This window comes from Lonchura striata, chromosome 3 (assembly GCF_046129695.1).
Source record: "Lonchura striata isolate bLonStr1 chromosome 3, bLonStr1.mat, whole genome shotgun sequence".
In the NCBI taxonomy this organism is placed as follows: Eukaryota; Metazoa; Chordata; class Aves; order Passeriformes; family Estrildidae; genus Lonchura; species Lonchura striata.
This window is the reverse complement of record NC_134605.1, coordinates 50,712,643-50,727,959: the sequence shown is the minus strand read 5'-3', so window position 1 is coordinate 50,727,959 and position 15,317 is coordinate 50,712,643. Positions and strand designations below refer to the sequence as shown.

At 36.6% G+C, this 15,317-nt stretch overlaps 1 protein-coding gene across 1 annotated transcript in view; it reads right to left on the bottom strand.

The window, feature by feature from the left end:
• PEX7 (peroxisomal biogenesis factor 7) overlaps positions 1 to 15,317 on the bottom strand; it is a 39,702-nt gene that overhangs the window by 3,744 nt on the left and 20,641 nt on the right. Inside the window, exon 9 of the mRNA XM_021553076.3 lies at positions 10,035 to 10,134. Within this exon, the coding sequence (XP_021408751.1) occupies positions 10,035 to 10,134 (100 nt within the window). The remainder of the gene's footprint in view (positions 1 to 10,034; positions 10,135 to 15,317) is intronic.

Here is a 15,317-nt window from a genome sequence, read left to right as displayed (position 1 = left end):
GCACACTAAGAATTTGGAAATCCAACTACAGTATTTGATTTCAGACTATAATTAGCCCATTTTGTGTTTACTATACTGCACTATTATTCATTTTTATTGCTTCCTTAGCTGGTTCTGCTTAGTTATTTGAAGTGCTTTCCATATACATCTAAATGGGTAAAAAAACCTCTTGACAATGTGTCTGTCTATTCATACGATATAATAGAGCTTTCTGTAGCATAATGTTCTGCTGCATTGCAGTCTCTCAAATCATACCAAAAAGAAAATTTGAGTTTTCCACTAAATGTTGTGTAGAAGCTGGCAATCACATAAACTGCAGGTTTTTTATTATTCTCCACAGCTACAGATCAATGTTCAATAGGAAATACTTTTTATTTTTATAAAGAAACATGAAACAAAAATGACATTTGGAAAAAATCCCATGGGAATTCCCACCTGTTATAATGTAATTAGTATCCCTGAAATCCCCTCTGAACAAATAGTTACAGAACCATTTAATCTAGCAACACTAAAAATAAACAGGGGATATTAAAAGTTTGAAAAGGATCTCTTGAGATAAGTTGCCCAACTCATTGACTTAATGACATGAAAGGAGAAAACATAGCCAGCCAACAGGAGGAAAACAAAAGCTACAGTAAGTAACAGTAAATCAAGTTGTTCTGTGCAGCAGGAAGTCTATATGAAATACTGATACCAGAAACCTTGATGAAAATACACATATGAAATACAGAACACAGGTATCTATGGGAAACTGGGGCACTACAGCATGGCAGAACATTAAAAAATTAATGACATTTCCCTTTCTCCTTACTTTCTCCAAAATACAGGCAAAACTTGCAGAGAAAAGTGGCAACTGCAAGTCAGGAGTGCAGCAGCCAGCATTCTTTGATGGAGAGTTCCACATGCCAATTTGCAGTAGCTCACAGATTGTCACTGCCTCAAATACAAACGACTAAGATGAATCCTAAGATGAAGAGGACTCGTTCATGATGCAACTGCATCAGTTTACAAAATGCCTTCTCTTTGCATTTTGCTTTTTATCTTGTGACCTATCTTACAGAGTGGTCTTACAACATTTTTAATACATACTTCAAATCACTTTAGCCTTTTTAAAAAAATAAACTAAATGCTACTTAATTAAAACATTAAAACAGAGGTAGAAATTTCATTGGGATTAAGGCTCATCCAGCACAACTCAGTAAATATATATAGCATCCAAAAAGGGGCAAGTTCCTAGAGTTTATATTTTTATCAATGAGATGATGCTACTGACAGGTGAAGAAAGTCCTCCTGTGGTGGGATGAAGACAAAGGAAAACTGAAAACTGACTCACAGCTGATTTGCTCCCCTCATAAAAATCCCTCCATTAGGAGCATGAAGGGGTGGAAGTTTGTTCTCCTGTAAAAATGTCTGGTGTCTTGGGGACAAATTTTACTCTGAGACAAACAAATCTCACTGATTTCGGTTTTTAGAGGGTGCATGTTTTTTTGTTGTTTTTTTTTTTCAAACTGACATGCCAACAGAGTATAGGATAGTTTATTTCTGTTGCAAAGAACTGTATAAATTGCAATATCCTTATAATATTGACTATTTTGCATGGCATATTTTGTATGGCATGCAACTTCCATTATCATCTATGAATACTCTTGTAACTACAGAATGCAGTTTTACTATAGCAACTTCTAAGTATTAAAGTGTAGGGAAAAGCAAAATAATTAGAACTTAATCATAAAACAAGAATATTCTCTGTTGCGCTGACTGGTAAACTACATCAAGAAATAATGCAAACAGAAGAAGCATTCTAAGCCTGGTAATTTTCATTGTAACTAAAGCTACATGGAACAAAGGCAGTCTAACAAAATGACATTGATTAATTGTCTTTAATGCTTTTATTTCAGTAGCAAGGTTGCAGCACCAGTATATACACTAAAGGTATTAAACTGTTGTTACTGCAGAATAAATATCATGCCAATTTATGTGCCAGCAAAGATATAAAAACAAGTACAAAAAATGGGGATCACTGTATTTCTTTTCAAATAAAGCCAAAAAAGCACAGAAACAAAAAATCTGCAGTCATTCCAGAAAGCTAATGGCTTGACTAGAAAATCATAGCTCAACTCAGTTAAAACAGCTATCCTGTATTTTATTGAAATATTTATCCTTGTCCCAGAGTATAACAATGTTTTTCACCAACTGATTTAATGCTGACATACATTCATTTATCAGAGCCATTTCCATTGACTCACTAACTGATTTACTCCCTTGACAGGCCCTCTGTTTCCTATTCATCACAATCATCTTGCCTTGCAATAGACTTAGACCTTTTCCAGCACCCGAGGGCAATCCATTCAGTCTAGTGCAATTACCTGCATGACATTCTGCCTTTTTACTCTTCAGAAGAAGCAAGAGAACAAGAGAAAACTCCTAAGTTAGCCACTAACTTTTTTTTATTCATTACTTGAAGGCACAATAAATCTATCTGCTAGCATAATCAAGATTAAATATATTCAAAAGAACAACTAAAAAATTAAGAGTTCAATTACTCTTTATGAAAGGGTTTAATCAGAACAAAGTACAGTCCACTCTAGATTAGTATCTCAGAACTATCTTGGTGCCACTGAGTTTCCAGAGTGCTCATAATGAATCACGTGATAATATGTAAATGTGTCTGAGACCCATTTCTCATCTTCTCCCCATCCCATTTTCAAATGAGACCTGTCTTTTTTTTTTTTTTTTTTTTTTTTGTAGAAGAGCCAGCAGAAAAAAAATCAGTTCTTGATTCCCATTAGTTGTGTTTCCCTTCCTCTTTTAGTTTCTTATCTTCCGTGTCTTCTCAAACGTAACTTAATGGTCTATTTATATCATTACTACACGTTTTTGAGGGATCCTGAACATCCTCTAAGCTTGTGGGATGGAGATTAATTGAAGATAAAGCAAGCTATTAGGCTTGGTTTGCTACTCATAAAATTAATTTCACAGGTGAACATTAAAACTAATTGGTCAAGTGCATAATGGATCATGCATGAGTTTAAACTCATTCAATACCTGTTTTCTTCTATAAAGTCTGAACCACTACTGTGGCCTGTTTGGTTAGCAGTTGCCAGAGTGAATTGCATGACACCAACCTTTACATGAGAGTGAAAGTGATGGGAGTTTGCAAATAAACGTTTTTCTTTTCAATGTGCAGTAGCACCAATATTTTTTAAAATTTACTTTTGAAAAAACATACCTTGATTTAATTATTATTTCCAGTAAAGACAAAATGAAACAAGCTCCAGAGCAGAACTTTTTATAAATATCTAGGTTAAAACTAGAATTATCAGAAACAGATGCTCCAAATGCTGCTTAAAAAATCAATTTCATTCTTAAGGAAAAAAAGAGATAAAATACTTGAGGGGCATTATTTTTCACATTGCAAAGATAAGTCACAAAGAACTGATCTAAGAAGCCAAGAGCTGTCTCATCATTTGTTCTTGCTCTGACACAGGTAATGGGAAGATGACTTAGAAGTTATGCCACACATTCCTAAATGCAAGTCTTCCAAGCATGCTTTCATCAGTAAGTTTTAAAGGAAATGGGGATGTGAGTTGCAGGTTAGAAAAAAATCCTTGAAATCTCCACAGATTTGGTAGCAATTCCTCTGTGCTATAAAAATTAGGTGGAAGACATCACCTCAGTCTTCCAAGAACTGGTTTAATTGATAAGTTCTATAGAAGGTACATTGGAACTGCAAAATGTCTTTCTGTGCTGATACTGGCCTTGGTGACCCCAAATGCAGTCAATTTCCAACAGTGAAACGGTTTTCTGATGACCCTATTCAACCTTCAAATTCATCATTCAGCTTGGAGCTAGATTCAGTTCCTTCATTTTGGGATATAATCACAAATAATCATAAGCCAAACAGTATCAGTAACAGCTGCAACATCCTGCTGTCTTCCCCCGAGTTTCAATTGTGCAATTCACTAGGACCTCTCAACCACTTACTGGTCATGCAGGAGAGTAACAGAATCCACTACACTGAGTACAAGATGGAGCTCACAGAAGTAGCAAGTATTTATAAGCCATTGCACCAAATAAAATGCACAAGCAATACATTTACTGAGTAAGAAAGTACTGTCTCCCATCCTTCCCAGTACTTTAGTATCAAAATTGATTTTCCTCTCCAAACACTTACAGCTTTTACAAAATTGTGATGCCTGACAGAAACCTTTCCAAACACCAAGAAACTTTTGCTGATAATGGCAAATAGTGACCATTACTCATGAGTGCCTAGCTTTGACTTACGAAGTGAAAGTTTAATTTTCACAGTTTGGGAAAGACATACAATAAGCACCACTAAGAAATATCTCCTTCTTTTAGCCTCTCCAACTCAGTAAGGTGTTCAGATTGGTTTAACACTTGCAGCCGGTGAAATCTCATATTTTCTGGAAAAAATTCACTCTGAAATTAGGTAAGTAGGTTCTTTTTATCTCAAAGAATCAAAGAAACTGCATAACTTCAGTAGCATGCTAGAGAAGGACCATAAGGAGAGACTAAAATGAAGCACAGATAGGGTTGTAATAATAGCAGTGGCATAGCCACAACAGCTGGGTGGAAGCTATCAGGTTCTTAGTAATTAAGTGTAAAAGATAAGAGCAAACGATCAAAAGAAAAAAAGCAGAGAGTATCTGTTTTTCTGTACATTTCCACAAGACGTACATTTCCACTTTTATATAGAACAATTAACATTTCTGGGCCTCTTGAGCATCCACAATTAATTTAAATGAACAGCAAAATACGCAGCCAAACAGCCTTACTAAAGACATCCTCTGCATTTATATTTGGCTATACTGGTTAAGCCAGCTTCTGCAGCCCCTCCTGGCCCTTCTGCTTCCCATGTTGGCACAGCTAATGCAGCACACTGCAAAAGCTGTACAAAGAAAACAAGCAGAACAAACCTGCACACTAAAACTTGACAATGATCAAAAATTTCCCCATAAAGTTGGAATAATTTAGAACTAGATTTCAAGTTACCTTCAGGGCATGCAGGTCAAGTGTATATAGTTTGGTCATGGCCTCCCTCCAGCTAGTAAGAAGTTACAGATTTAAAATTTTAGTGATGCAGGATACCATCAGTTTAATGGGATCGACAGTGCAGGCACCTCTTCTCAGCTCTAAGTATGATTGGCCAGGTACACGGAAGGAGCAGACAGTGGTTGGGCAGAATGTGCTGGTGACACCCCACAGCTTTATGAAGAACAGAGTGGAAGTTCAGGAAGGCCAAATCACAAGACACAGAGCACAAGAGCCACTATACTGTCTCCATAATATAGGGTGCTGTGTGTGTTATGGTTTAACCCCCGCCAGCACCATGATGCTGCTCACTCACTCCAACCCCACCAGGTTGCATGGGGAGGAGAATTGCAGCCAGGTTATAGAAAAAAAAGTTTCCTCCTAAAAGTGTTGACAGAAATAGCTATTTACATTGACAGCTGCCCTTTTGTAGTGAAATTATGATCCAAACACATGCAATCATAGTAGAAGCAAATCCTAAGTGATCACTATTTGTGTTATTCTAAAACCTAGACTTCAGCAAGCATTCAGGTAACAGATAATTTTGAACTAGAGTACTGACACTTGGGTCATTCTCATTTGGAGCTGAACATCTTTAATTTCCAAACAGAGCACCTCAGCACGATATATTGTGGAGTCCTGATCTGGCATGTCACAGATGTCTAACGTGCTTTTCACATACCACGTGCTCACTACACCAATTGCCATAACTCCCACTGAAAATTACGTATCCTTGCAGTTTAGGAATGTCATTGCTCATAGCACAAAAGTATAGAGAAATTGAAAGATTCCTCTCCTGTTCCCATTAGATACTTAATCCTGTTCTCAGCAGCATAACAGAAAGACTGACTCAAGGGAAATCAGTAATTTATACTTCCCACTGGCTGCTTTACAGAGTTCAGAACAGTGTAACTAAAGAAGATTTTCAGACAAAATTCAGAGTGTCAGGTTTTTTTACATTTGTGATAGGCAAAATTGTTTTAGAACTGCAACAGAAAGGGCTGGGCATATTTTTGTCCATGATTTAAAGAAATTAATGATACATCTGTATTTTCTATTCTTTACATACTTATGGAAATAACTTCAGAATCAAGACAAGAATGGAATGTTTACAGGATCTGTACTTTTATCTGTGTCATTAATGGATTGCCTGAAGTTAATTAAAATGCACTCATGACTCCCATATAGCAATTAACCTATAACAGAAGAGAAAGGATGCTTTTAAATAAAGCTGCACAAGTAATAACACCAAAGGAAGTTACCTATAGCATGTAAACATGAATGTAAACACAGCAAAATCCCAGGAAAAGATGGCTTAAGGGAGTATGGTATTTTTATTCATCAGACCATTCACAGATCACAATCAGGAAAAGTAAATAGATGGAGAGAAGTAAGAAATCCAGTGAGCTACAGAGCACAACTCCACTACATGGTCTAGCATTACAAACCCCAAGCAAGGAATAGTTTATAACTGATTATCATTTTTTAGTGCCTACGTACATCCTCTATCTGGTGTATATACAATGAAGCAAACTTCAGTTGTGTTTCTTATCCCTAAACTTTGGAAAGAACTATATCTGGTTTTTAAAACTGCATACTCTTAATGTTGCTGACAGGGTAAACAGATTTGCTCAGTTCTTAATACTACACACCATCACAAATTTAACAGATTTTTGGTGCTTATGGTCTTGTCACTGTTCTCATGTGTGTCTAGGTTATATTGGCTGCAGTTGGGAGTATTTTCTCCTGGAAAACATGCCTGACAAACTCTCACATCAGCACTTGCAGTTTAACAGAGAAATACCCTGAATATAATGAGGATCATTTCTGTTAATGCTTTGCACTGCAAAATGCAGATTTTTCTATGCACCTGAAAGTTTGTTTGTTGTCTCAAATTTCTATGAATCTGATACTAACATTATGGTGGGGGGGGGGGGGGGAAACCCCAAACCAAAAAACATCTGATTTATAAAATTCAAAGCTTTCAAAAAACACCTACTTTACATAGAGACAGATAATCCAAAATAGATACTAGATTATTTATTTAAGCATAGAGGCTTTTACTGCTTAATCTAGCTAATACTAGTGGGTCTCTTCACATTCCTTATGATGAGATTTTTTTCCACGATGCCTCCCTTAGCACAAGAACCAGCTTGCCTGCATGCACCTACTCTCTGCCTGAGGGTTCTGTTCAAAGCTCAATCAGTTCCACAGGAATGTCTTCTAATTCTTAGATTATTAGCTACTTAATCACAGTATCTATTTTGAACACTTTCAATAGTGCATATAATTTTTTCCTTGACAAGTAAAAAATATTTCAAAAATGCTGAAGTTCGTTGTGCAAAGCCAAAGAAAACAATCTGTCTAGACAACAAAAAATATCATTAAGAATGAAAGCAAAGGTTAATGACCAGAATGGTACTTAATTTGAGTATAAATGAATAGCTTGTCTATTATAAATAAAATATCCTGCATTCTCCCTGGATCCTTCTTCTCTTTCTCCCTGGAGGAGAGAAGCAGTTAAAATCTCAAGTAATAATTTCTTACAAAGTGAATAGTGAAAATCACAAATCATGCAAATACATGAAGAAAACAAATAATGGAGCTCATGATCAGATTGATAAAGAACAGAACATAAAGATAACCTACATATTGAGAATAGCAGCATAAAATTTAAGCAAATTTTGTTGGATGGATGCAGAAGCCAGGGAAAGACTCCAAGGGCTCATACTGGAAGTAACTATTCAGCAGGTGTTCACAGATTCATAGAATAGTTTGGGCTGGTAGGGACCTTAAAGATCATCTAGTTCAAACCCTCCCTGAGATGCACAGGGACACCTTTCACTAGACCAGGTTATTCAATGTCCCTTTCAGCCTGGCCACTTCCATCCACAACTCTGGGTAACCTGTTCCAGTGTCTCATCACCCTCCCAGGAAAGAATTTCTTCCACATACCTACCAACGATCTCTCAGTTTGAAGCCATTACCCCTTGTCCTATCACTACACATCCTTGTAAAAAGTTCCTTTCTAGTTCTCTCAGAGGATCCCTTTAGGAATTGGAAGGCTGCCACAAGGTCTCCCTGTAGCCTTGTCTTTTCCAGGCTGAACAACCCCAGCTCCCTCAGCCTCTCTTTGTATGAGAGATGCTTTAGCCCTCTGATCATCTTCATGGCCTTCCTCTGGACTCATTCCAACAGGTCCATGTCCTACTCAGAGGTGAACAAAGAATACTCAAGGTGATGTCTCATGGGTCTTCCTATGAAAATGGGGGTTATGTTTCCCTTGTGTTCATTCCTTAACTTAGTGAGAGTTTAATTTTATCACAGATTTTTAAACTTCTTTAAAAAAAAAACATTCATAATTTGCATTGCTGTGATATCCAACCCTCAGAATACATTAAATCAACTCAATGGAAAAAAACAGAGAATATCAAAGCTGTTGCAAATGCCAAACTTCTGTCTGGAACGCACATTGGCACTCCGTAAATATGGATATGTAGTCCAGATTTATAGATTTTGTGCACTAAGTCCAACATCAGACTTGTAGAATTTCTGCATGAGAAAAAGGATACCTGAATGCACAAATGTCCTAGTGTTGATGGGTAAGCACACCATCATTTTCATTTTTTCAACATAAAAGTTCATGTGCACTTTTCTTTCATTATCTACCAGGATGCAATGGGCTTATTGTCAAATTAATCACATCCTCAATACAAAATGAAAGAAAAAATCTTCTCTCTTCATTCAGACCAAATACAAAACCACAGCAACTTTATGGAAAACTGAGCTGGGCTCATGCACTGACTCTGAAGCCCTAAATGCATTATGCTATATTCACTGCTCCCTCTGGACCCAGTGCAGCCAAACCACATCTGTGCAGTCACTTGGGATGCAGTTTCAATCCCCAGCAACTGGCCTTTAAGTATTCTTGCCTTGCACTAATTAAAAATAACCCGAACCTTGAATATTTTTTGAGCCTTACAAATTCCCCCATGTGGTTCACAACACAGCCTTGTGTACAGGCACTGCAGCACCACTGAAGCAACAGAATTTAAGGAACAACCAACCAGGCAGAAAACCCACCAAGCTATCATTTAGCTAGAATAGTTTCATGTGCAGTAAGCTAAGTATTTGACCAAACACCTTTCTCCCGTGTCCTTTTACCAGCAGAAATTACAATGGCTTTAGTTTGCTTTGTTCAAATTGAATGTGAATGCAGATGTTACAATATTTATCTGGGGTAAAAAAAAATCATTTTACTGTGAATTTGAGAAGAATCTAGATGCAAATCCTTACAGTGATTTTTGTGTGAAAACTAAAGGTTTCCTCATTTTAAAGTAAAAAATTAACTTCAGTTTTTCGAAGTTTCTTGTCTAAAAGTAATTTCATACTACAAAAAAAGAATCCTCTGTTTACAAAACAGAAACAACTGTAGCAACAGAAGGAGAGGGGAATCCTTACAGAACCAGTACATAAATAAGGGCTACTGATAAAATAGGTTCTACTTATTGACTTTAATAGCTGAGGGTTTTTGAATTTCAGCCATAGATTAAGCCTGTCCTAGTCCTCTAAACAGTATGCCAAACCAGGCCTAGGCATCATATGTGACTCTACCAACATTTAACTTGACAATTTAAGTAGATGGAAGAAAACTCTGTATCTCAGCTTAGCATTCTAGACTCTTCTCTACTATTCTTCCTTCTGAAACAAAATACTTCATTTTCCCAGAGCTCACCACGGCTTTCAGATATCTGATTTTGCAATCATGTCTGTTCTGCCCTCCTCTCCTATCCAATGCAAGGAACTGCTTCACAAATAAAAATGGACCTGAAATGAGGTTTATTTGATAAGCATTCAGCCAGACTCACTTCCAGAAGCTTACTGCAATCTGGTGACTTATTCAGGATCTGTGTCCTGCAGCTCAGCCATGACCACAGTTCCTATAACAGGCAAGTGAAAAGTAAATGCATCCCAGCTCTTACCTGACCACGGTTGTGAAGACTTAAATCAAGACCACATGTAAATTCAGTGTGATGCTCAACTGTTTCCAGCAAAGGATTAGGCTTGGAAAAGTCCCAGAATCTATAGAGAGAATAAAGGAGGGAGAGAGAAAGGGAAAAAAAAATCAAACAAACCACAATTAAAGTAATTGAAAGGCCATTTCAAAAATATAATGGGAGATATTGACAAATCTATTGCTGCCAGGGTATTTAAAAAAGCAAACTCATCCACTTAGGAAACATAACAAATACTCCTGCAAAGCCTGATTTGCATAAATTAAACCCCACTGGGCAAAGCCATCTTTCTGTCCTGTTGCAGAAACTGAGATCAAAGTTGGCACCAAGGAGCAGGCACTGGGACATTATTAAAAGAAAAGAAAAAACATCGGCTAGAATATTCTTGCTATATTTCTTGATGGCTGGGGAATTTTAACCCTGAAAGATATTAGCACAATTTGTGATTTTTCTCAGTTTTTGGCATCATTAACTATGGGGTCTTTATTTAAATAAAAATTACACACTCATTTAGATACCTCAGTCATGCACATTCTTAAATTTGAGACTGTGTTCCTGTAAAGCATATTTTAATATTATAATTTAGTAACAAATTTGTACTATTTAGATCAGCTGCATTACACAATTAATTCCACTAGTTCATATTTTAAAAATATTTTTTTGTTTGAGCCTTGGTTGATAAAAAAACACTTACTAAACAACAATTCTGAGGCCCTGTACTTCTCCCAGCTGCTATCCCAATAGATGCAGTGTCCACCAATGCAATTAACAGCAAGTATGAGAGATATAAGGGTAGACGGGATTAAAATTGAGGTAAAAGACACCTCAGCCATGAAAAAAAGGATTAAAACCCAGAACTTTCAGATAATAACACACTGACAAAATCTCATATGATGGCACAGAACAAAGACTTATTTCTCTTTATTGTGTTGTATATACCACTGAGAAAAGTCCACAGGGAAAAGTCCACAGGCTGCACAGCACAGCACGTTTTGTGGGCTGTCAGCTGTAATCAAATTCTCTACAGCCCACATTTTCACACAGGGGTCAATTATATGCTTTACTACTTCTGTAACAATCATAGAGGTCTCTTTGCCTTGCCTTTATTTGGAAAAGTGACAATACTTAACAAGAACAGCTCATTATCAGATCAACTGCAGTGGAAATACTGTAAGTTCAAACCAATTCAGGTAAAATAGCAAACACTGGAGCCAGCAGGGTCAGTTTGTTTAATATGTAGATGTTATCTCCTTCATAAACAAGGAGAGTGGTATCAGCACAATAGCTATGCCATAGCAACAACCCTCTTAATTTTTTCCTAGTACCTGAGGTCTAAAATAAACAACTTATTTTGCAAGAGAGAGGAGCAAAAGTCCATTTCAGCATTTTCATCCTCCATAGTTGTTCATAAGAAGGTAAGGAAACAAATCTTGTTGTTTTTAAATAATAGTGTTACCCTTTTTTACCACATTAGCTCTCTACCAATTCTTGAAAGACAGATGCTCATAACTGAAAACTAAATTTAAAGAAGATAACTTTAGATCTACATTAATAAAAACCTAAAAAAGACCTTTTGATCAATTAAAAAAATAGTAGGACAATATAGTGTTTGTTATATGAAATCATGTTCTAAAAAGTCAGAAACAGTTTAGAGACTGAGAATACTGCAACTTAGTTCAAGTTCAACAGACTGACTGGAAGCTTTGATACCTTTTTTTAATATATAAATAATTACTAGTGAAAGCTCAAAAAGTGTTCAGTCTTGGGACTGAGAACCATGGATGACAAATTAATGAGGGTTCTCATAACAAATCTGCAATCCAAAGAAAGAAATACTGTCTATTGCACAGTGGCCAAAACTACCGTGGTGACAACAATACTTTCCTCAGAGTCAACTTCCATCACATTCTGCAGACTGAGAGCGCAATGCAATTTTTCTAAGACACTGTTTACCACAGCAGGACAGTTGTACCAAGAAGTGAAGATGCATTCACAGCACAAGTAGGTGTGCTTGCATTATTTCAGTTGTAAGTGTATCTACAGAGCATGAACTTAAAAAATGAGCCAGACAACTACACAGGCTTTGAGTGGGCCCTAACAGGTTTGTACAGCCTGTACCATCACAGGTGTGTCACTTAGAACTGCTATTTTTACCCATATTATATATGAAGCCACAACTTCAGTCACATCTGCACTGATCACAAAACCTCAAAACCTATATGAGTGCATTTTCTAACATTTTTAAGTCTGGAATTGTTAAAAATATAACTTCTCCCTCATTTCTCTAAATTTAAATTGCTTTACATGTACCTGGCATGCAATACATCAGCTGCACATGTATTGCATGTGAAGAATAAGTGGATTGTTTATTCTGAGCAAGATATTATGAGAAGAGAAAAAGCTTGTCAAGGTATGGATTTTGTACTTTGTACCACTCACAGCAGCATCACGAAGACCTGTCCTCCTGTACCAATTCACTTTTACCAACCCAAACATAGTTTGTCCTGCATATCTTCGACCTTATCCTCACCCCCTCTCTACCCTCCCCAAGTGTACCTTCACCACTGGCTGGGAAAAAAGAGGTAGCAGGTATCATTCCAGGTTCCAGCATCTGTACAATGCATGTGTTGTGGCACCCTGTTGCTGCATGATGAGAAGCTAGCAGATGAGTAAGAAGATTACTTGTGGTGGTGAATTCATGCTATGTCTCTTACCTTCCTTAAGGCACTACTTGGGGTTTCCCTCTCTTGCACGTTTATGAGTTTCCATTAAATTTGTAAAAGCTTAGTAAATTTAGACTACAAGTTTCCTGTCAAATCTAGTTAAGTTTTCAATAGGTTCAAAAGTTACTTCAGGAAATGATTCTATGAGAATGCACACTTGGAAGCACAAAGAACAACTCATCAAGTCTACATGCTTCTGGGTAAGAAAAAAATATTTATGATAAATATTTATTCATTAAAGCTTTACTAATGCTCTTAGGTCACAAGATGTCTTCATACATCATATTTTTAGGTGGGTGTGAATCAGCTGTTCAGAGGCTGCTTTCCATAAAAGCCCACTCAATGGCTAATGCTAGCTTTCACACACAACCACACCAGGCACGAGTCACAGTAGCATGTGGATATAAAAGCCAAGAACCTTTCAAGAGCAACACAGAATGCAGTGCCAGTTTACTACATGTGTATCACACAATTATGCCCCTGCTCCTATTCTCTAGTTCTTGTAAAGTTCCTTCTGCAAACTAGAAAAACTAGAAAAACTTCTGTCAGAGGAGAGCTTAGTGTCAAGCTACTTTTGGATACAGGCTAATCACGGCAATGATGTTACTTCAGGCATTAACTGGGAACATCTAACTATTTCCACACTAATATTCTGAAGAGAATATTTCATTATTGTTCCAGTGAAGTATCAACATTATGAAGCAATCTGGGTATAGAAGGACATTTTCCATTTGAGGAGAGTAAGGAAAAAAGAGCAAATGAGCAAATCCACCTTTTCATCTTGAAGGAAAATACCAGAAAAATAATACATGGATAATAAGGACACCTAGCTGAAATGAAACACAGTTTATTTTATGATCAGCCTTATTCTGTAAGATTTCTTTGTAATCCAAGTTACTGAAATTGTACATAGTGATGGAGAGTTGGAGATAGTGGTTTACCTTACAGTGTGTTGCAGAGATGATGTCCAATATAGTACAACTTTTAACAAAAATTGCCTTTCTGCCTTAGGGACAAGGTTTTGTGAATATGATCCAAGATCTGGTCAGATACCAGCTTAATGAAGCTCTATAATTTATCAGCTCTTCTGTTTAGACTTTGGTAAGCACTGTCTGTGACTAATGCACCAAGATTTTTTTATACTGAAGAGTCCAAAAATACAAAATGGTGATTCCAGTAAAAGATGATACTGATGTTCTTCCAAACTGAATTTTCCACAGAGATAGCATTTAAGTATATGCATGCAGACCTAAAGTAGTTCTGGAAATGTTACAGTACTTTGTGTATTTCCTGGCATTTAAATGATTCATTTGTGTTCAATCTGCTCTTTAATTAGCCTACATTTTTTCTAAGCTCTTCCAAAGAGTAAGGAAATGGTATAGAAAATATTTGTCTGAACGAAGCATTTACTGGACAGGGATTATAAACCACTATACCAATGTATGTAAAAATTCAAGTTCAAATCAACATCCTCTTTTTCTCAGCTCCCAGGATGACGTTGGCATGTGAACTATTATTCTTTTCAGCAGCTTGACTACAGTCCTCACATTCAATGATTATGCTATTTGCAAAAGAGGAAGCTAAGCATTGTTAACTTTGTTTTCAAACTTTAGAAATCCAATTGTGATTATGTGCCAAACTAGCTGCATATAGTTGACCTGAAATAAACAAAACCCCAGTTTCTTACATGGTAGTTTAATAATCTGAACTAAGATTTGCAGCTGTTTGCTTAACTATAAAACCTCAGTAACCTTTAAGATTACTGAACTCTGACAGTAAAGGATTGCTCTACTACTATGCTGTATTCCATTATGTACTACAAACTAATGCTTGCTGATAATTCTAAGCTTCAAACACACTGAAGAATATAAATGACCAATATCATAACTAAACTATTATTAAAATAACACTACAATTAATCTGTTTTTAAGGGAATGCCATACTATGCTGTTCTAGGAATCAAAACTCAGTGCCCCCCCCCCCCAACCAAATGGGGCTAAAAAGTCACAGGCCTTGAGTAGATTCAATAAGATCCATAATTAATTCCATGTACTAGAATCCCTACTTCTCTTCCACCTTTTATGTATTGATCAAGGATTTTTACTCTTAAATTCAAATGTACATGTATATGTGCATATATTCACATCCGTGTGTGTGGTGTACATGCATGTGCACCTATGACAGGATGCGTGCATGTATGCACATGTGGAGCGCATGGTGCATCCAGTAAAATGACAGTATGTGGTACAGGTGCAACATAGTCTTTAAAAGAGATGTTCTCAAACTTTTATAACAACAATTTTCCTCCATTATACAGAATATTTTGCTTTTGACACCTTTTCCAAAGACTTTCACCTAGCTTTCTCTGTTGTTTGTTCATTCATACCAAATCCAACAGTTTTAGAAAACTGTTAAAAAGCTTTATTTCATCTCTTCACGTCTGCTGTCTCTCCCTAGTCATGACAAGTAAATATCTGAACAGAAAAATAATGGTTAGAGTGAATTTGATAAAGAGGTCCCCAAGCTC